Here is a 24163-nt window from a genome sequence, read left to right as displayed (position 1 = left end):
AGGTTATAATTTATCTTTTTTAATATAGGTGGATTAGGAGCGCCATTAAGCGTTAACCAATGACATCTAGCATATTTGACACATTCCATCCGTTCTTCTTCTGTCTTCTGGTCCTGTCCTGATGTTACCTTCTGTTGAGAAGATAACGATCCAGTTATAATATTCTAGTCTATGATAGCGATTGAGCGGCCTAGCTCACACCAATGGCGTGTCGTTTTGACACATTCCACACGTACCTGAGATTCGACCTAAAAGTGTCTTCTTCTATACCTTCTGTTTAGCGGACCATTCCACTGCGCCTCTTAAAGAACCTACAAAGACTCTCTACCATTAGCTTACCTTTTGCTGAGCAGACCGGTGCAGCGATCACAGGATTCGATAGGTACTTTTTTCGAATCTACACAAACATATATTATGGAAAAAACAAATGTCACTTATGGAACTGACAAATTTGCTATACATTTTGACAGTGACAGTTTTCGATACTGTTCTTTTTCCATATGTTTGTGTAGATTCGAAAATAGTATCGAATCCTGTGATCGCTGCACAGGTCTCCCTCAGTGAGAACACGGCTCCTCCCACCGAGGTCTCCCGCCACGGCCCGCAGGTCGCCTGCCGCCGCAGCAGTCCCCGCGCGGGGCATCATCAGCACGCCCTGGCCTTCAGGAGCTAATTATGCGAGTGAATTCGGAACGGGTTCTTACCGCAATAGACCAATTTATAGCGACCGAGCGGCATAAGGCGTCAACCAATGGCATCGCGCACATTTGACACATTGAACTCGCTTTCCTAACGTGACCAATAGTTGAAGACAGAAGAAAGGTGTCGCGCGTTTTTGGGTTATTCCACCTGCTCTTCATTGCGCACCTGCAAGGGAACCTAAAGAGTGTCTTCTGCCATTTTGTAAACCAATGGCTGCCCTACCACCCGTGCTTCTAATGGGACCTAAAAAAGTGTCTTATATGTATTCATTGGTCAAGTTACCTTCTGCTGAGCGGACCGGCTCTCCCTCAGCGAGAACACGGCGCCGCCCACCGAGGTCTCCCGCCACGGCCCGCAGGTCGCCGCCGCAGCAGCCCCCGCGCGGGGCATCATCAGCACCCCTGGCCTTCAGTAGCTAGTGATACGAGTGGACGTCCCTACTGCCAGAGCGACATAGTTTCTAAACATAGCGAGACAATGGCGTCGCGCGGTATTGACATCATCCATCCGTGCCATCTAATGAGACCGAAAGAGTGTCTTCTGCCATTGGCATTCCTTCTGTTGAGAAGATAGCGATTGAGCGGCATAGCTCACACCAATACAATGGCATCTCGCTGTGACACATTCCACCCGCACCTGAAATTCGACCTAAAATGTGTCTTCTTCTATACCTTTGTGACCTAAAGATTTTCTTCTGCATCATTACCTTTTGTTGAGCGGACCGGCTCTCCCTCAGCGAAAAGACAGCTCCTCCCACCGAGGTCTCCCGCCACGGCCCGCAGGTCGCCTGGCCGCCGCAGAAGTCGCCGCGAGGGTGCATCATCAGCACCCCGTTGGTCGTGAGCCCGTCGATCTCGTGGTTCTCCGTCCATTTCGTCGCCTTTTCCTGGAAGGGTGAGGGAGGTTGGTTGAGTTTTGGGGTTTAGATTAGATAGTTATGGTCAGTTTCATCGGTAGCTACACACTTTTGTACATCATCAAATTACTTCACAATCCGTCGACGTTTTTATGAATTAATAGGCATTTGTGAGTTTCACTAAAGTCTATACCTAGTCTAGCTACTTATGAAGCGCACTGTACTTAACCTAGAGAAAGCAGTTTTAAAGCCTTAAGATGTGGTAAGTTCGTAAAAATAGATTGAATTAGTCCATTGTTAGTCATAAGGTTTACTCTCAGTTAAATAATCTGGTGCATATTAAACAATATTTTTAAAACAAAGAAACTGAATACGCTTATTTATATTGCTTAGTTAGTGGATGTAGGTATGTAGTGAAAGAGCAATAAAATAATTATAAATCATAACAAACGTAATAGGTACTTATGTATGTTGGTCTGTGAAGCATATAACAAGTATAGGTACGTAATATTAACCTATTAGTTACTAACTACGTAGCTATACACATGCATGTAGTATAACTACATACCTATATTTTATGTATAGAAAGTACGTACGTTTGTATGAATAAAATGACAGGCTACCGTGACCCTGGCTCGAAACTATCGATTATACAACTCCGATAATAGCAAAAGAGAAATTTCACACGACAAAATAATACGTATACCTGCCCATACTCAAACCTCATACCACACATACCATACAAGTAGGTACCTACTTACATACGTTTTTGATACATTTGTCAACAATACTCAACCCTTTGACAGGTGTTTAGATAAAATTTAGGAAATCCCACTACATTTACCAAATAAAATTTTCCTGTCGATTTAATTAACTGAATATGACAAAGCTACATAGTTTCAAACGAATGTTTTGTTGTGTGTTGTGTGTGACTACTGACCACAAATAGTTAGTAATACTGACAAAGGGATTTATAACTAGAAATACCAAATACTCGCCAATAATTGCATGTGGACATACGAAATAATTTAATTACATTTGAAATCTAGAATTTACAGGTATTTCGGCTTCTAAAACTGATACAAACCAATTTACTACCTGCACTTTTATATCACCATTGCAGTTAAATCTAAAAGTTAATTTCATTTCCGCCAGCAATAACCTTTTTATCGTTTTTTAAATTAATTCTCTAGATAAGTACTAGGTTTTAGCATAGTTGGTTCTTATATTACATTCACATATTAAACAGTGCGAAAACAGTAATATCTATTATACTCTTCGAATAGGTATGCCTCCAGAGTACGACAGAAGTGACTCCCACATGCCACGCAAAACCGGGGCATAACTGAACGCACCATAACCTTAGAACCAACCGCCAACATTTCCTCCTCTCATAACTTACCCCAAGAAAGATATTCCTCGAAGAGTCGAACCCAGCGGCGTAGATCCTGCATTTGTTGACGTCATTCCTACAGGACAGGATGCGACAGATGAACCGCGATATCGTGCTCTGTTGCACCTTGGTGTCTTCGATATGACTCTAGCTATAGAACGCGGCAGAATAGATTGACTCCCAAATGCCACGCAAAACCGAGGAATATCTGAAAACACCTTAACCTTAGAACCAATCGCCACATTTCCTTCTATCTCCTCCACTCTCATACTCACCCCAAGAAAGATATTCCATCTCCTCTACTCTCCTACTTACCCCAAGAAAGATATTTCTCGAAGAGTCGAACCCAGCGGCGTAGATCCTGCAGTTGTTGACGTCATTCCTGTCGGACAGGATGCGACAGGCGAACCGCGATATCGTGCTCTGCTGCACCTTGGTGTCGCCCGTCTTGTCGCCGGCCACCGTGTCCATCACCACGAAGTCTATGGGCGACTCTGAAGATCTGCCGATCTGGAAATAAGGAGATTGAGGTTGTTAGAGACAGACTGATAGATACTTAGATTTACAATACAGAAACCGTCCGTTAGAAGTGCGGGTGTTATTTGGCGAGGCGTTTCTTTTGCTCTGACATTCCATATAGCTTGTAATAAAATACCGTTGGACAGATATATAAACAAAAGCATAGCATCACATATTAATTGGAATTAATCATAAGGAAAGCTTCTGCTGTAAGCATCTTTCATTCACATTTAATGTTTAGAACCTGCTTTATTTTCGATTGAATGGGCATTGTATGTAAAACGGATCCGCTCTGACTGATAATCGACTTCTGTTGTCCATCATTCTATCTGCGTAGATCGTAGATCGTACTTAACGTTTAACTTTACAAACTTATCTTTGAATAAAATCTACATTATTAACTTTCTCTCCTTTTTAATAAGGATTAATTTAAATAAAGCTCAATATAACTCACTATATAGGTATATAAGATGAGAAGACCTATGATTAGCTTTACTCTTGGGACTTTTTATCAGAGGTTATCGCAGCTCGATCTTTTGTGTAATATTCTATATTAAGAATAGTTATTTTTTAAATATAAACACACTTTATGTTGTATGTAGGTAGTAGATAACTACCATAGCAACTATATCATACGGCAAGTTCTGTGCCAATCAAGCAATTACTCACGGAAAATACGGCGAAGGTATTTCCCTAATCCGGTTCGCTCGTAAAGATAACATTGAAAGTTCATTGTTTGATATCTGATATAGTACCAATATCATACGATAGAGGCATATTATCTATCAATACAGTGACATGTCTGTGCAAGTTTCTCATTTTGTTCATAAAGTTAGATACTTGAAGGTATCAAGTGTCTCCGTCTAGACTGCCTTTCATATTACGAGACATGTTTTCGTTCAATCTAAAAATTAATATCAAATATCAAAACGAAATTTAGTTCAGTAAATCTGAGGATCTGAGATCTATGTCGGCTTTCTAGGAACTAGTCTCCTCTTTTATCATATTTGAATTTGAAAGGTCTAAAATTTACCTAAATTAAATTACAACTTTAACTGATTTTTAAAGGCATTTGGTCACGATACCAATAACTCAGTGAAAGGTTTGGTTCCTAAGGTTCCTATATTATGATGTGTCTAATTAAAAAACTACCAGAATAAGTAAATACGTAAATACCAAAGGCCTCTATTAATGTAACCTTCATCCACATCAAACCTTGACGTGCTAACTATTAACAATAACATAATTACAACTATGCGTGTAACAGTTGCATATTTGAGATAAAAACGGAAGGGGGGCTAGGTCTAGCTTACGAAGAACAAACGCAACCAAGACCGGACTCTATATTGTCGTTGTATAGCGGATTTCTCGTTTGTTCGTTTATGTTAAGCTAGCGAAACCCTCCAGGTTCAATAGAATCATAATGGCACCTGATTGTAGTGTAAGACTAAGAAAGAGGTGCAATCACCTAGTTTTGTTTTTCTTATTCAACATAACTGCGCGATTCTTGTGTGAAAACCGAAGCGAGTTGAATAATTCCTAATAAGCGTACTTGGATTGATGGGTATTACTGTAAATGTTACATGAATGTAACCGCGAGTGGTAATGTTTGATGTATTGTACCAATCAAGTACGTTATTATCGACTTGACTTATTAGTTATATTACAGACATTAAGCAGGTGTAAGCCATTTGAGGTAGACACAAACTGACACACCCATAATGTAAAATTTAGTTAAGTTCTTGAAGTTAAGTATGGAAACATACGACAATACATTAAAATATAAGTATGTTATGAAGTTCTTAAAGATACATACACAAAGTTAAAATAATGTACATTATTCTCGAAGCACCTAAATCATAATTTAATTAATAAAGCCATGACCATAATGCAGACTTCCTAGAATGGCTGGACGCCACGAGCCGTTAAATTTGAACTTGGAACACTCAATGCAATTCAAATCGATTCAATTGCAGTCAACGAAACACGCGTAATCGACTAATGACCGACTTCGATTCATTACATCGTGCCTCCGCGTGTGAGCAATGGTGAATTAATGATTTTAAATCATTTAAAATAACAGCCAATCATGGTTAGCTTGCCGAAGTCATGTATGTAATTTTATAATTTTGTGCTTTATGATGTATAATAACTTCATTGTCGAACATAGTAAAACCAGATTTAACAGGGGTTTGACAGCATAGGAGCATATTGAAAAGGTGTAGGTACTTTTCTAAAGTTTTGTGAGATGACCTTAAATCGTACGAACATAAGTGTGACGTGTTTCGGCATTATCTCATAACTGACCCTCGATTCTCGCTCTCTTGACATTCCCTGGCACACGACATATCATGTATTCAAGAGAAATATTGTATGCAACCCTTGACAAGCCCTGTGTACCTATGGCGAACTTGTTTTGACAACACTTCTCGGATTTAAAATCTATGGACTTGACTTCGTAAATGTTATTTCGTTTCCACTTCTCGTTAGGGCCCCTGTATTAGGGTGCCGTCAAGGGAGCGACAATCGCCCCCTGTTGCCCAAAAGCTATGACATCCACACAGCCTTGGCAGCCATGGTTTCCCCTCCCCGGGTGGCGGAGTGTGAAGGCTGCGTTACATCAGCCCGTTCCGCGCTGCGCCCGCGCCGCTCTGATTGCCGGACGCGACGGACGATGTTATCCACCGCGATCAGGCTATCCCTGATAGGTATCGGGATTCCGATTTGTAATATACGGGTTTTTATGGGACGTAGTTTTACGTCCGATGATTAGCCGGTAATGAAGTAAATAAATAGTAAATAAAAACCCTTCCTTCATTGGAAGGAGACCCGTGCCCCAGCAGTGGGGACGTGATGGGTCGTGCGTGATGAGCTCACTAAAGATTGCGCCTTGGTCCAACACCAGTAGGCATTTTAGCACCTAAAAACACCGTCTTGACCTATTTTGATGAAGATAGAACAAAAATGTTGCAAAAGTCATCATCATCCAAATTATGCCATATCTCGTTCTACATCCATGTTGTATGTCTACTACCTATCTCCCTATATTACAAACACCTAGCACTGTCTCAGCAGAGTTCCATGACCAGACCTGGTCTCGATGACGTCTGCACTCAGACAGAATGGTGTGTGCACGACTGCGTGCCACAAGGCTACAATCAAGTGCGGTGCGGATAAGCAAAGCGGATTCATAATTGGCATCCGTCTCAGACAACCTCACTCTAGTTTAGCAATCGGGAAGTTTCGGTGGACGGAGATTTATGGCCGTAAACAGAACAAAGGAGGAATTTTGGTGCCGTATGTAATAGTGCATAACATAATATGCATGCAGTGTGTTGTGTGGAGGAATCGGAATTTGTTGTTACGTCATGTATCGTAGGAGTAAAATTTGACTGCAATAACATTTATGGCCACATCTAAACACTATACTGCAGTATACTGTGTATCGAAACTATCGAAGATGTCATCCTCATCTCATAAATCAGTCCACTTTACATTTCATTTATATTCACAAACTACACAATATTTACAATCTGAAACCTCTCGTTGATCCTATGACTGGCTATAAAATATCATATCTGGTAGGAATCCATATTACCCGTCACTTAGAGAGTAATGGCTGCGTCGACGCAAAGACGACGCTCCTATGATGGATGATTCTCCACATCCATATCCATTAGGCCCGAACCACCGGTGGCTACTGTTCAATATTCGACCTTGTGGTAGCCGGTGCCAGAGGTTAATTTGCGTTATTCCTGTCGCATATTATCGTGACCGAGGCCAGTGCAAGCCGCATTGCGATCTTGTAGGGCCAGGGATCTTACTTCCAATTTGCGAATATCCAAGGAATCTTAAGGAAGTCCATCGTAAAACCATTAAAGGTAATGATATATCTAATTTGTCAGAGTTTTCAGGATTTTCACTCGTTAACTCGGAGTAGGCGCCTCACTGCTTCAAACTGTGGTTTGCGTCATGGCTGCATAAATTACAGGCTTTTCAGCGTGCATTTTATAACTGCACTGTTGCGTTTATTATAATATTGCAGGTAAAAGTGGTTTATGATAAGACGTCTATAGGATCGCTAAAGAAACAGACCCGAATCCCCTTATCGGGAGTATTAGGCTAACATAACACTGGCGAAAAATGCACATCTCCTTACATTACAACATTAGTTGAAGGCGTGAGAGTATATAAGTTATGTTACCAATTTGGACGGCGAATGCTGCAAAAGGGCCTAGCGTGGCCTAGTTATGGCACACTTTACATTTACATCTACAGCCCGATGACAGTTTAACACGACCACAAAAACAATTGAGTCCGCTCAAATAGGATTCTTTATGGCGTCGGTTGTGCAACTTCGTAATAAGAATAAAACGTAGCTGGGATTGCGACACGGCTTGTAGGTGACATTGAATGAGATTAGATTTTTACCAGTACCTAGTGCTGTAACCAGAGTGAGGCGTGACGACTGCAAGACAGATTAGAAGCGGGGTTACTGTACAAATTGCTTTTTAAACTTGACCGTTCCAGTTCATATTGAGACCTTGATATATGGTGGAATTGATTTATTATAGTGACACCATGTAAAAAGTAATCCGTATTGATTATCTGACTGCTATAATAACTGCTTACAAATTAATCATAAATTACCCACTTAATACGATGTAAAAGTAAATGCAAGGTGCAAAACTGCAGGATCTTAATCTCAATATCTAGAAGCTGTTCCTTTTACTTTTTTGATGCTCTAATTATAGTTTAATATTGATTTATTAAAGTAGCCGTAAGTTTCTATCATTAAATAAAAACTGTAACAAATAATACCTAATTACTTACCAATAAATTTATGCACACAAAACAACCAAGATATAACCATCATAATCACAATATTCACAATCAACCAGCTTCTAACTTCTACTCGATCGGGTACCTATACCTATACGATATGAATTAGAGTAGTTACATTCACGAGTAGGCCTGCGGTTGTTCCGGTAGGTAGTCTGCGGTAGGGTCCCGTTACGTCACTGTGGTATTTCCTTTCATTACTCGCCTTTCCATATTGTCTTCATAATACAGCGACCAACGCAATGCAACAATTATCGACGACACAAAAAAAAATACATTTTTTCTACTGTTTTAAAAAAAATCATTTTAAATGTGTTGTTGATACACCTGCTTACTTGAGGATTTTACTCCACGTTGTAAACCAGAAAAAAATCTTTCGTGAAAGTGTTTACGTTTCAGCGTTTCGCCACCACGTAACTTTCAGTCAGAAGGGTCACTCTAGTTTCATGAAAAGTATGTTTCAGAGCGGTACTGCGCTAACCACGACTCTATCTCGTTGCATCAAACGTACCGATTGCGTGACATCTATCCGAAACTTCTAGAAGAGCGTTTCTGAAGAGCGGTGGTAGCTCAGTCGGGTAAGCGCCCGCTTCACACGCAAAGAGATGCGGGTTCGAATCCCGGCGCTGACATGTACCAATGAGTTCTTTTAACTTAAGTACAATGTATACCATCGCTCTTACGGTGAAGGAAAACATCGTGAGGAAACCTGCATATCTAGATTTAGCACATCTAGATATGTGAACCCACCAACCCGCAGTGGACCAGCGTGGTGGGAAATGGTCCAAGCTTAGGAAGGCAGTTTAGACCTTGGGCATATGCACAAAGGTTCCACTCGAGAGAGCAAGGTGCAGGTACTTACACCCCCACAGAGAATAGAATAGAATAGAATAGAATATCCGAAACTTCGTATTTAAAGTAACCCATTTAAAGTGTTACGTAGCCCTTGTTACCGGGTGGTTATATTGATTATTGAACGGCACGGCATAATATGAAGTCAAATGATTATGAATGTTGACTTATAAATCTAACCTATCTAATTTATAAATGCTGGATTCTGTTCGGAACAGGCATTTAATTGAGTTTTAACAGGTGTGATTTTAGATTACCGTGACAAATTGAAGGCATAAAAGTTAGATTTTCTGCCGTGATATACAGGGTGTTGCAAAAAGAGTATACTAAGCCGAAACCAGCATGTGCAGTTCAGTTTCGGGCTTCGATAATACATGCTGCACATGCAGCAATTATTAATTAGATAGATGTAGATTTTACATAATAGTGTTTATGTTGTTGCGAATGCGAAATCCCTTCTTAGTCTCGCTTGATGGTCCCAACATTACGTGCCTCCAGCTATAATCCTCCAAAATTTAAACTCAATAGAAACTATTTCTGATGATGCCAAAAAATAGTCGTGAAATAGTCATAAATAGTCGTGTTTTCCAAAAAAATAGTCGTATCATACTTTCGGAGTTAGAGCTATACTTTATGGAGGATTATAGCTAGAGGTCTCCAGCTATAATCCTCCAGCCTCTGCAGAACAAACGGTAAGGCCTATCGACTTGGTTAAGGTCTCAAAAAATAGTCGTGAAATAGTCGTAATGACATGCCAAATTTCAGAAATAGTCGTCAAAAGATAGCAGAGATATAAAGGTACTTTGCTGCAGCCCTGGTGGAGGATTATAGCTGGAGGTTTTGAAAATATCGAATATCTTTGGAACTACTATGACTATCGGTTTGAATTATGTCTCAAAAAATAGTCGTGAAATAGTCGCTTCTATTTATTATAATTTTAAGCTTGATAAAAGCTGTTAAATAATGATATCAAATTCTTCATACAAATCAAAGTGGACGAGAATGCCAAAGCGAGCCAGTACACAAAAATAATAGCACCGTAGCATTGAAGTACTCATGTCTAATTAATCTATAAATCATTTATTTCGTCATACTTTGCATCAATAGTATCTAAACTAATCTTTGGTATGACATTTTATTGCTTTTGTTCTTAGCCTTTACCTTACTGTGTACAGAGAAAACGTATGCCTATACACGCACACATTTATCTCCGTTATCTTGACAAACGATAGCGATGACGACTACGGCGATGTAGTACCTAGGTCAGTTATTGTTATCCCTTACTATCCCGTGATCAGACAAATATTGCTATCCTTGTCTCCTTTCTAACCGGCATGCATCGCACGCATAGAACGCGTGAGCGACCGCATAACATCTTGACAAGCTATAGCAAACCGGTATTTATTACGTCCCTTATGTGACCGCCGCCGCGCGCCGCCACCGGTGAAGTTGGGGTTAGTATTTTGCATGTTTTGTTTGATAATTTGTTTACAGTTTAGTGCAAACTATGGTCACGATCGGTGTTATTGTTGGTTGTTAAAATATTGTGAGTGCTCTATACGCAAATGAAAATTCAAGATGTTATATTCTAAAAAATATTAGTGGATGCAGATAAGAGTGTTTAGTGAGTGCTATGTTTGAATATTGCAAGTAAGTATCCTTTTTAATACTCAATATCATAGCAAGCCATCCCATTTTGTTATGCTCAGCTTATTTATTAACATGATTTTTTATTGAAGTAACGTAGCCAAATTATTTTTTAATATCTATGCTTAATATGTATGGGGATTGTTATTCAATTAGCAATTTTACACTATGAGCGAGTAAATTGTGCATACATGCAATCAAGGCATTCATGTACATATCTTAGTAGATACGAAAATATGTGGGTATCATCGATTACCTACATATGGTTGTCCTGGTTAAATGTGGATTTATTTACCCCTCAATAGCAAAAAAGGGGTTATTGTTTGTATTTCTGAATGAAACTAGGCAAATAAATATATGTATAAAAAAAATTATGTGTAATAGCCTACCTATAAGCCTACCCATTATTATTTCAGGTGAAAACACAGCCTATCGATGTAATGCGCCGATAAACTATCATGACTGCATTGATGTAATGCGCTAAAAAACTGCAATGGCTCCGAATACATGATTACCAGATAACAAATCCTGGGTAAGAATTTATCACTATTTTCATATGGTATTGTGCTTATGCTAGGCCTATACAGTGTTGTGGTGCTGAAGTTAATAATTTTATAACAGCCAATTTACTTGTCAAAACTCATTTGTACCTATCAGTTACAAGCGACAAAAACGTGTTTCTGAACTAAATACCTATGTAAGTAATTCACACCCTGTGAAATTTCATACAAGTTTCAAACGCACCGTCCGACCAAACCGGTTTTGGACAAAAGCCAAATTGTTTTCTCAGCTATCTCTTTCGCTCAAAAACAATACAGGTCGGTTATGGGACATATATATTGAAAAAAGCGAATACACTAATGAACAGTATTTCTACTCTACCCTTTTCGCACAAAAGTTCGCAGTTTCAAGTTATTGTTGCAATAAGTTACTGATAAGAAATTTTACTCCACTGTTTGCTGTGGTCTCCAAATGACAATAAATTACCAAACAAATAGTCTAAATGAAATAACGTTATTACTACTCATATCTACCTACTCGTATATCATATATATATAAAAAAAAAACAAATATTTTTATTAATAAGACGTTGATTTGCCTTACTTTTTTTTTCAGCGCAGCTTACGTGTGTTCTTCAATAACGTCGAAAGCTACAGTGGCTGTTCATAATTTTTGCAAGTTCTAAACCTACAGGATTCAGTTATCTGGGCATTATAGATACCCTATTATCACCTACGAAGTTATTTAGGTATATTTATTAAAACCATTATACAAGGTGTTGCAAAAAGGGTATACTAAGCCGAAAGCTACATGTGCAGCATGGTATATCTAAGCCCGAAACTGAAATCAGAATTTAAATATTCGCGAAAAAATATATCATTTTTCATAGAAACATAGTGACTTTTTTACTATGGAGAATAAAAATAATTAAATCCTAATCTACCTAAAGATTGTTTAATGAATAACTTAAGTATAAATAAAAGTACTTTCGGCCTGTGATTGTAATTAAATGAGTTATATTTCATTATGACAATAACCGTGATTATACTTACCTAAACCTACTAATGAACAATCTGTGATTACTTTAACTTAAGCTTATTATGATATAGGGCTAGAAAATAATTATTTTTAATAGTGAAATAACTACATATTTAAGTTCATACCATGTTTTTTTTTATTGAACTACGTCAATATTATATTATTACTTAGCAATAAACCAACTGTGATTATTTTAAATTAAACTAAATATGTTTATAGGTAATAGTCAAATAATACTGAGATAATTGTATGAAACCTAATCTACCTAAAGATTGTTTAATGAATAACTTAAGTATAAATAAAAGTACTTTCAGCCTGTGATTGTAATTAAATGAGTTATATTTCAAACACCGTATTTTATTCTTATCGCTTGAGTGCTACCCTGTACTGCGTCTTCAATAAAACTAATCCCAATTTCACCGGCGGAGGTGGCGGCCACATCAACGCTAATAAAAAAACAAGAACAGCACTATTTGTGCGATCCCGGGATAGTAAGGGACGTAATAAATACCGCTTTGCTATAGCTTGTCAAGATGCAACCGGTGACACGTTCGCTCACGCGTTCTATGCGTGCGATGCATGCCGGTTAGAAAGGAGACAAGGATAGCAATATTTGTCTGATTACGGGATAGTAAGGGATGACAATAACTGACCTAGGTACTACATCGCGGTAGTCGTCATCGCTATCGTTTGTCAAGATAACAGAGATAAATGTGTGCGTGTATAGGCATACGTTTTTTCTGTACACAGTAAGGTAAAGGCTAAGAGCAAAAGCAATAAAATGTCATACCAAAGATTAGTTTAGATACTATTGATGCAAAGTATGACGAAATAAATGATTTAAAGATTAATTCGACATGAGTACTTCAATGCTACGGTGCTATTATTTTTGTGTACTGGCTCGCTTTGGCATTCTCGTCCACTTTGATTTGTATGAAGAATTTGATATCATTATTTAACAGCTTTTATCAAGCTTAAAATTATAATAAATAGAAGCGACTATTTCACGACTATTTTTTGAGACATAATTCAAACCGATAGTCATAGTAGTTCCAAAGATATTCGATATTTTCAAAACCTCCAGCTATAATCCTCCACCAGGGCTGCAGCAAAGTACCTTTATATCTCTGCTATCTTTTGACGACTATTTCTGAAATTTGGCATGTCATTACGACTATTTCACGACTATTTTTTGAGACCTTAACCAAGTCGATAGGCCTTACCGTTTGTTCTGCAGAGGCTGGAGGATTATAGCTGGAGACCTCTAGCTATAATCCTCCATAAAGTATAGCTCTAACTCCGAAAGTATGATACGACTATTTTTTTGGAAAACACGACTATTTATGACTATTTCACGACTATTTTTTGGCATCATCAGAAATAGTTTCTATTGAGTTTAAATTTTGGAGGATTATAGCTGGAGGCACGTCCAACATTGAACAATGTATGAAAGTAGCAGGAACTAGCAGTAAATATGTGATCTATAGTGTAATATGTGTATCTTTACCCTATTGTTTCCGAATGTAATTAGCAATAGCAAAGACCACAATAGAAATGCATGAAATAGGCCCGTAATAAAGCATTCTTTTGTTCTTTGCGGTAAGGGATATCCCTATTGGATTGTTCTTAGTAAATTGCGAATTACCTTATTAGATATATTATGCTATGTAAAATTACTTCGGAACCTTATGTCTTGTGTGCTTTTTTAAGGTGAATGCTACCATAGTTATCGAGGGATTGCCCTAAATCAGTGGATTCTGAATAATTGATATTGTTAGTTTGAAATAGTAGCTAGCTAGTAACTTCGAGAATACACAAGAAGCCTATATCCGGAAAATGTTGACTTTCCATCATAATTTTCATGATATGCACCTTGTATTCAGATGGAATATTATTCATTCAAAAAACAAAGCCTTCTCATGGTACCTTATATTAATACCTATATCTAATATCTACCTAAATTACGCCTTTAGTACACATATCTTCTTCTTCCTTGCCTTATCCTTATTTAGGGTCGGCTTTGTTGGTCATGTCACGCCATTTTACCCTATCCTCTGTCATATCCTCATTCACTCCACACTCTCTCATATTTTCTTTCACGCAATCAAGCCACGTCTTTCTTGGTCTTCCTCTCTTGCGCCTTCCTTCAGGTCTCATTTCCAACACTTTCTTTGTAACATAATCATCTTCTCTTCTCATGACATGCCCAAACCAAGAAAGACGATGGCTTTTCATCTTCTCCACTATAGGAGCCACTTTCATACCTTTAGTACACATATGAATAGCGTATCATACATATCACAATGTCGGTAATCGCAATGCATAACGAATTCCACGATACTAATAATACAAGTGCGATGACTCGACTCGATGACTGCATGTGTTCTTGTCAGGACTTGTCTGTAGTCAGTGACCATTTATAAGTAACTAGCTGTGCCCGCGAGCTTCGCTTCGCCTTAAAAAGTTTTCCCGTGGGAATTCCGGGATAAAAAGTAGCCTATGTTCTTTCCCAGGGTCTAGACCGTATGTATATATACCAAATTTCATTCAAATCGGTTCAGTAGTTTTGGCGTGAAAGAGTAACAGACAGACAGACAGACAGACAGACAGACAGACAGACAGACAGACAGACAGACAGACAGACAGACAGACAGACAGACAGACAGACAGACAGACACAGTTACTTTCACATTTATAATATTAGTAAGGATAGGAGTGTCTTCTTGAGGGCTAGTATAGCTTACGTAAAACGAACGGATAATGTGTGTCACGAAACCGGTGAGTTTAATGCAACGGGATAGATTCGCGGTTAGCGCAACTGCTACCGTACCGCCACCGACACATTAGCAACTAACAATCCATAAGCATCTATCTGCCGAAGAACCGATAACCGTTGGGGTAGACGAGTTCTCGAGTGGAGACCACGAACAGGCAAACGCAGCGTGGGACGCCCTCCTGCCCGCTGGACTGACGACCTTAGGCGGGTGGCGGGTAGTGGTTGGATGAGGAAGGCCGAGGACCGAGTGTTGTGGCGCTCCTTGGGAGAGGCCTATGTCCAGCAGTGGATGATTATTGGCTGATGATGAATCCATAAGTAGCTTCGCTCACCTGTCAAACATCTGTCAGATCCATACAATTTACGTCAATTTGACAAGCGAGCGACGTTCTGTGGTCGTAACCCCATAACGCTCCTAAGCTTCGTTTTTCCTATACTTTAGTGCCAATTTCTCCATTCTCGGTTAGAGCATAACCAGGGAGTAGTGGTTTACTTTTGACACATTTGTCATGAATTTTATATGGAGATGACGTTTAATTTATAAATCAATGCCTGTCGGTTAGATACCGACAATGGAGAAATTGGCACTTAGAGTGCTGCGCTAACTAAGACTATATATTGACAGCTCTCGTTATTTTCCTAAGCTATACTGACCCCCATGTACCGGGATTTTAATTTAAATTCGTATTTTATGCCGAAAATATTTTAATCACTGTCAATGATGTCGCACAGTTTTATCGCGATGTAAATGTGCTGTCAGATTACTAGTCGGAAACTAATTCTATCGTTCAATAATAGCGCGCCCATTAGTAACTTACAATTAGAAATATAAATTTGTTCAAAAAAAATAATCGTTCATTTTGTACATAATATTATTTCATTGTAAGTAATTTATTAGGTTTACTATGTAGACCCCGTACAGGTGGTGTGGTGGTAAATACTTACATAATGTATGGTATTGAGAAGCTTAAATATAGGTACCTTATCTACATAGAGTACATAGAGCTTTAGCAATTAGAACATACTTTTGATAATTTTTGTATGAATTTAATAAATTACTCTCTCTCTCTCTCTCTCAGCCTTCCGTAGTCCACTGTTGGACATAGGCCTCTCCTAACGATCGCCACCCCAAACGGTCACCCGCCATCTGCATCCAGCGGCTTCCCGCTACCTTCCGCAGATCATCAGACCAACGGGTTGGGGGGCGACCGACACGCCGTTTGCCGACACGGGGTCTCCACTCCAGAACCTTTCTACTCCATCGGTCGTCGGCTCTGCGGGCTACGTGGCCAGCCCATTGCCACTTCAGCGTGCTAATCCTTTTGGCTATGTCGGTAACTTTGGTTCTCCTGCGGATTTGTTCATTACGAATCCTATCTCGCAGGGACACGCCTAACATAGCCCTTTCCATAGCACGCTGAGCAACTCTGAGCTTGTGGATAAGCCCTTTGGTGAAGCACCACGTCTCGGCTCCGTAAGTCATCACTGGCAACACGCACTGATTGAAAACTTTTGTTTTCAGACACTGAGGTATGTTTTCAGTGAAGATGTGTCGTAATTTCCCGAACGCTGCCCATCCGAGTTGGATTCTACGAGCTACCTCTTTATCGAAGTTGGATTTACCTAATCGGATCACTTGTCCTAGGTAGGGATACTGATCAACAACTTCGATGGTGACACCTCCTACAGTTACGGGCGATGATGAAACATGTTCGTTCGACATGACCTTTGTCTTGTCCATGTTCATTTTCAGCCCAACTTGTTTAGAGGCATCATTGAGGTCTGTGAGCATTTCGCCTAACTCCTCCAGCGTTTCCGCCATAATAACTATGTCATCAGCAAATCGTAGATGAGAGATATATTCGCCATTGACGTTAATGCCCATTATTAATATCATTAATAATAAATTACAGTAAAGTATAATTCGTTCAAAATTAATGATTTATTTACTTATACTATACATATTTCGAAAAGCTTAGGGTTTAGGGTTCTCTTGCTTGACCAACTTCTAAGTTTCGGGGATCTCAGGTAAATAAATAATATATATTTTAGTTAATAAGTGACTTCATAACCATTATTCTTTTATGAGTAGAAGGCTTATTACCTTAACAACTGACTGAAAACCGATACCACCGACCACAACGAAATGAAATACTCGAACTAAGGCTGTCGTTGGTAATCGGATTAGAAGAACCCGTCCGATTGTCAATAAGATACTTGTTCTGTACTGGGGCAAGACTGAGAAAAATATTCATATAGGTATTATCTTTATCAGTATAAATATAAGTTAACAAAAGATGCAATTAAAGTTGTTTATACATTTATTGTGATAAGGCGGTCATAATTAACTGGCTATTTGTCCAACACTAATATGTATTAATAAATATGAACATTAATTTATTTATAAATACCCTTATTCCTCATGCAGTACGCAGTACGAAATTACGCAATACATTACATACAATCAGAGACTTTATGGCAAATAACATTTTCTGTCAGATTGTCCCGCCAACTGCATTATAGAGCACAAAAACACCGCACACGAATCTGTACAGGTCCAACTGTTTCACAGACAGACAGACAACGCTACAAACGTATAACCGTATCAGGTGTATTAGCCCCTTTCAGGTGAACGGCCGGGTCAGCCGAGCGAAGTCCTGGGGGGTCACTCTATCTTATAACAAACGAAGCTTCTGGGCCTCTAGTACGAGTTTTGCAATTTATGTAAACGAAAAACAGTTTTGGTTTTCTTCTGTCACCTGCATACATTATCTGTCAAAAGTTTTATGATAGTTTCCGCTAGAAGCGCAACTTTGTATGTGATAAAACTGAAACTTTTATAGTTTTCGACGAACTAACAAACCTGCACTAGACGTACTGGCATCCACTGCGCTTACCACGATTCTAACTCGTTGCATTAAACGTAAATACAGTATGCTATCTCTCATTCGTTCGTTTCTTGTTGAGATGGAGTGACCCTCGTGGACTCAATTTCCTGAGCAGTGAGCGCCACCTGATCCTCGGGGTGCTAAATGGAAAATTGATTAGGATATTGACTGGAGTGACTCTGTTGGGAACGGGGAAAATCACGGCCGGGAATCGAAATTACTTTTATTTGCACATACCTAACTGGTTTTACCGTTTTTACCTCTACTTTCATAGCGATAAACCATAACTCATTTGAAAGATTCTTTAAGTACTTACTTAATTTTTTAATAACATAGCATAAACTTTACTCAGGAGTGTCACACTAGATTTGGTACGATTGTATGGCATCTCTCTGAAGCTTCAAACCAACAAGAAAAAGTAGCTACCCAGTTTCGCCGAAATTAAACTGGGTATTTGGAACGCAAAGAGATACAATTAAGTAGTACGTACAACACAGTATCTGGTAGTGTGCAAAACGTGCTCGGCTCAAACGAACGGCATAAACAAATTCTTAAACGGATTCCATTGAAACAGTTCTCAGAACGCGCTGCAATATTTTTTCAATCAAAAGTGCACTTATCCGGCGGCGGCGGCGCCTGTTTCCAAACATCTGCTTCCTGACAAAAACGCAGGTACGCAGACTAAACACATTTTGACGAAAACCGCCCGGCGAAATGTAGCGGTATTTCTGCAGGGTTAATCGGTTCTAGCTTTCGGCATCTTACACAACGGACGCATCGCATTCAGTATTATTTGTATAGAGATTCACACAAGTGCGTCCACTTCATAGGCATTGCCTGCGCCGTTTCTCCATGCATTTATGAAAATCCGTTTGCTCCGATACGTACGATACCGATAGGTGGACGAGATTTATAATTATTGGATCGAAGGATTGTGTGTTACTCGTTTTTCGGAAGCTAGAGTGATCCGCTAGCCATTACGGGTCCAACCCTTCGAAGTAACCATTTTTAGTTTGTCTTTCACACCCCCTGCGTTGCATAGCTCTTGCTTTCAATTGGGTTGCTCGTTAATAAAGGTGGTCCGTCAAGGGTTCTAATGTAGTGAGAGTTAATAGTTTTCTTTGTCAGTGTTAGAATTATGACTTTATGACCGTGAGGCCCGGTAGAATGGAAAGCAAGACGCACACTCATAGTAAACAATTTCAATGGCGCACCCAAGACGCGACGCGAGGTAAATCTTTAACCGTGTCTTGTCGTGCGCGTCTTGCATCCCATTTACAGTCACTATATGTGCAGTTTAGAGTTGCCGGTATGAAATGATATCCGCCGTGTGAAGTATTACAAGTGCAAGAGAGGTTATTGGTTGGGACAGGGGAGGTTATGAAGTCTGAGGTCAATTGCTGGGGTCAACTGGTAATAAAAATAATGTCTAGTCTCTGCTACATCTTTGTAAAGAGGAGCACTGAGTTATCGTCGTACGTGATTGGTTAACATAGTAAAAAAATGTGTACTTATATCTACTTACATTTTCTTGAAGCAAATACATACAACAAAGGCAACACAAACCTTATTGTTACTGTATCTTAATTTTCAGTACGAGTATATATTTTTTTTCAATCAAGGATTGTTATCTCGTGGACCAAACTCAAGCACCAATCTAGTCAACACTTGACCTACTTAAAATGCCTAAGTTCGAAATAAACAAAACAACGAACAAAGAAGACTCATTAGGAGCAACCAGATACCGCTAAAAAAGAAGTCTTGTCCAATTAGGGCTCAGTGTTCAATACCAGCGAGAGGTCCTCTAAACTGTCCACTAGAGATATATAAATTACTGGACCGATAGCTAAAGCTACGTGGCCAGTAGGCAAACTGTTCGGTGCATCGGTTTAGCATGTTCTGTATGCCTAGTATGGAGCGTGGTTTCGCTTTTGAGGCCATGCGATGTAAGTGAGCGCTACGCAAAACGTTTATCACGTCACTTTTGTCTTGTACTCGTAGAGCGCGTCTTGCGCCCCATGCTAAGTATGCAGTGTTCACCGTTTGCTTATTTTGCACTCTACGCAATTCGCAGCGTTGCGTGCATACTGCCTAGTAACGGGCAAACAATTCGTCTACTGGAAACGCAGCCAGGATGCCCGAAGCTATCGCTAATGTACTCCGACCGAGGATACCGCCTAATGCGGCAGAAGGACGAACTATAACTGGATTATGTTGAGAAACTAGCGCGTGTGTTTTAGCGAAGTTAGGAGGTTCAGTTTACACGTGTTGCTTAATTGAACGCTCTTATTTTGTGAGAGTTGCAAACACGAGTATTCATTCATCCAATAAAGCTGGTTACTAGATTTTTTTCGGGAGATCTGTTTTGTTTTGGGTAGGTAAATAATACGATATAGCACTATAGTCATCTTTAGTTGTTTCAGTTAGGTACTTAAATAAAACGATATAGCACTATTAGTGATCTTTATGTATCACATAATGCTAACGGAAACAATTATTAAAGCGATGAAATTACCTTGATTGAATAAATTACAGTTACGATTCATTGTAAGTATATATTTTAATTAAATATCTAATCGAGCACAGTTATAATTTTATTAATATTATTTCCATAGATAGTGGCGCCACCGTTAACCGACTCTAATCTGCTACATATTATAGGCTGGATCACATTTTGTAGGCGGCATGTAGGCGCAATTATAGCTACAATGGACACATATTGTTATACATAATGTATCTAATATCTATCTATCTACACATTAAACATTATTCGATTATCCCAAATATAGAATCACAAACAATTGTCCAATCGATTTTCAGTCGATTACACACTGTAAATACCTACATAGGGAAACTAGAATATTTACGGCAGATACCCAGAAAAGGTGCTGTTTTGTTCAGACTATGTATATCGGCATCTTGGCTTATTTCCCTAGTAATTTTAACATAAATTTGGCTTTTAACCGTATCATCATCAGCCAATAATCATCCACTGCTGGACATAGGCCTCTCCCAAGAAGCGCCACAACACTCGTTCCTCGGCCTTCCTCATCCAGCCACTACCTCGTCCACCGTTTTAACCGTAATTTCATATACATTTTAAGTACCAGCAGGTACCTAAGGGTGTCCCACATTTGGCAGTGGCCTGAATCCAATCTGGCATGTTGTGGTAGCCTCATTATATCGCATCACGCCAGCCGCTCCGAAAGCAAACTGTTGCTAATTTTAGAACTTTTTGTGTACCGACTCGGAAGGGACACACGCGAGCTCGCATAAACAGGACGATTTACCGAATCATTCCATTATTAATGAACAACGATTATACAGCCCTTAATCGGATTCAGCCGACTTTAAACTGTGGTACTACAGTAAAGTGCCAATTTCTCCATAGTGGCTTAGATCATAACCAGGGATTGGTTCATCAATTATATTATACGTCATCTCCATATGAAATTCTTGACAGATGTGTCAAAAGTCAACCAATAATCCCTGGTTATGCTCTAACCTAACCCGCTATGGAGAAATTGGTACTAAGAATGACAAATATTTTATTATCCAGCTCTATTCGATAAAAACAGTCCAATAGATTCAAATATGGAACACCGTAACGAAAAACATATATTCTTTTATTTACAACAGCCAGTCTCTATCTTAGCTATTTATAGAGGTAAAGAAATAGGCATATCATTCAATGCAGCTTCAACAATAACGCCCTTATAGTGTCGGCCTGTCCATTACCTGTCGGCCCGCAGCAGTGGACTGTCAATACCACTAGCGAGCGAGCAATGCATGGCATTTATGGTGTTAGTAGTGATGGGTATCGATAGTCGAAATTGTTGTGATATCGATAAGATAGAAAATGACTACATTTATTTTAGCTACATAGTAAAATCAATGAATAATAATGATTTAAGCACCGAACATTCAATTGATGAGGACTTTTCTTCCAGATTGTTGTTTATAATATGCATCTATTTATGGATTTGTGTACATTTATCAGGTTTCCGACTCCCATATTACAGGCTCTGCCTAATTTGGGGTCGGATGGCCACTTTGCCACGTCTTCTGAGATGTTTCCACACGTTACTACTATAACAGCTTCTAGCTAACGATTATCGTAGGTACTACACTTTTCAGGTTCGAAGTATCGATACATCCTTCGATTGGGCAGCATAAAAGCAAACCTATTCAGAATCGCATGTCTCGTAGCGTCCACTGCAACAATAATAGATGCCAAGCAAATATAGGCTGTGACGCACGGTCTTTAGAGTCACAAAGCGAACTCTGTTGTGAATGCAGCAAGGGATATCTTGATACTTGGACGATGTAGTTGAAAAGGTCACATGCAGCGTGTCAAAGATTGTGGGTTAAGCAAATGTTTTTACATGTATATTTTTAGACCTTTTCCAGTTGTGCCTAGTTTCTGTGCTTACTGTGTCATGGGCGTTATTAATGGTGTTATATGTTTACTGCAAACAAAGTGTTATTTTTTCAACAGTTACAAAGATTAATTTGTGTATTTGACATTTATTAATTTACCGTCGTCCGATTAATCAAACATTATTCAAATTCTCGTTGACAGTGTATTAAATTTAGGAGGAACGTAAAAAAACATAAATTATCGTATTATGGATAGTAATCTAAGCTATATTTTATGATTATTGTGGGATATTAATAAATGGAAGAATGTATGAAGTAATGATTTGAAAAAGCAAAAAAGTGTAATCGCAGCAACTGCAGGCACTATTCAGTTGTTTGGACCGAAGTGTACGGTCATGTGCAGAGAAACCTGACCCCCCTCACATAGTAACAATTCTTCTGAGAGGGGTCAGGTTGCTCTGCCCCTTACTGTACCCAACTTTTGATATTGAAGTTAACTTTGTACCCACCTATGAAGAGGTTATCATTAGCAGTAGGTATGTGTATCCGGAAGCGTCACCTTGTAACTGCTACTACTGTTGATAACCTGGCGGGTGATAGGAAGCATGGCCTCATTTAGTATGCGTATGTATTGGTTATTCCTCCACCCGAAGTGATAAGGCTGCCTGTACATATATGACGTGTAAATAAATGTATAAAAAAGAGTAATTATTGCATCCTGAAGAATCAATAAAGATTGTACCTACTTATTGTATTTTAAGATGAAGTGTAAAGCCAAAATCATTTAGCGTTACCGTTTTTTAACATCAACTTCTACATAAAAATTTGAATTAGGATGACGAGGAGGCAAATGTGGCAGTTTTTATGTTCATAAACATATTACAGACTACTCTACTCCCTGTTCGGGAAATTCATCTTTCAAATAAAGGATTTCCTAATGTTGTCATGCTATAGGAGTCTATTCATTATTTGTTCGGAGGGGCATAACATAATAGAGCAGTAATATTATTACCAGAATATCACTCTGCTAATGGCCCTACATTTCATGATGTAACTCAATTACTTGGAATAATTCTTTGATGTTTGCGCTAAAAGGAAAAATGGACATGCTTAGTTCATTCAAGTAAGAATTCATCGGATGAAAAACATAGAACAACGCGGACTCGGGTGTACCATTCATACTCAATGGATGAAAACCACTACTTTTCTAGTAGTCTTTTACATGATATTTCAGGTTCACCTTTTTGTAAATACTGAAGACAGCGTGGTTATTAACCATTATAAAGTTACCGGTACGTTCGCGAACCGGTTTTCGAAAAACCGAAAATTACTTACTACGACAAAAACTTACTATAATTTCCTTACCGTTATTTTGAAAGGTTAACGTATGCTTAATGACTGTTGTGAATGTTTCAACGAGTACCTATCATGTTAATTCAATATTATTACATGGTATGTGTTATCTACAAAACCAACCATTAACATTTATAACTAACTAGCTGTTCCCGCGCGCTTCGCTTCGCCTTAAAAAGTTTTCCCGTGGGAATTCCGGGATAAAAAGTAGCCTATGTTCTTTCCCAGGGTCTAGACCGTATGTATACCAAATTTCATTCAAATCCGTTCAGTAGTTTTGGCGTGAAAGAGTAACAGACAGACAGACAGACAGACAGACAGACAGACAGACAGACAGACAGACAGACAGACACAGTTACTTTCGCATTTATAATATTAGTTAGGATATATTTTCATCCGAAGGTTGTTTGTAAGAA

At 39.0% G+C, this 24163-nt stretch overlaps 1 protein-coding gene and 1 long non-coding RNA gene across 2 annotated transcripts in view; one reads left to right on the top strand and one right to left on the bottom strand.

The window, feature by feature from the left end:
• Positions 1-24163, bottom strand: part of LOC105383659 (protein pellino) — a 60347-nt gene that overhangs the window by 5702 nt on the left and 30482 nt on the right. The window contains exons 4-5 of the mRNA XM_048630133.1: positions 3267-3461; positions 1409-1588 (exon numbers count right to left, since the gene is read on the bottom strand). Coding sequence (XP_048486090.1) covers positions 1409-1588; positions 3267-3461 — 375 coding nt within the window. The remainder of the gene's footprint in view (positions 1-1408; positions 1589-3266; positions 3462-24163) is intronic.
• LOC125490556 lies at positions 10754-12176 on the top strand. Its single transcript, XR_007267744.1, has 3 exons — positions 10754-10814; positions 11228-11343; positions 11928-12176. It is a non-coding gene; the product is annotated as an uncharacterized LOC125490556 (long non-coding RNA).

The sequence above is a fragment of the Plutella xylostella genome, chromosome 25 (genome assembly GCF_932276165.1).
Source record: "Plutella xylostella chromosome 25, ilPluXylo3.1, whole genome shotgun sequence".
NCBI lineage: Eukaryota > Metazoa > Arthropoda > Insecta > Lepidoptera > Plutellidae > Plutella > Plutella xylostella.
The sequence above is the reverse complement of the archived record's forward strand: the minus strand, read 5'-3'. Positions and strand labels throughout refer to the sequence as shown.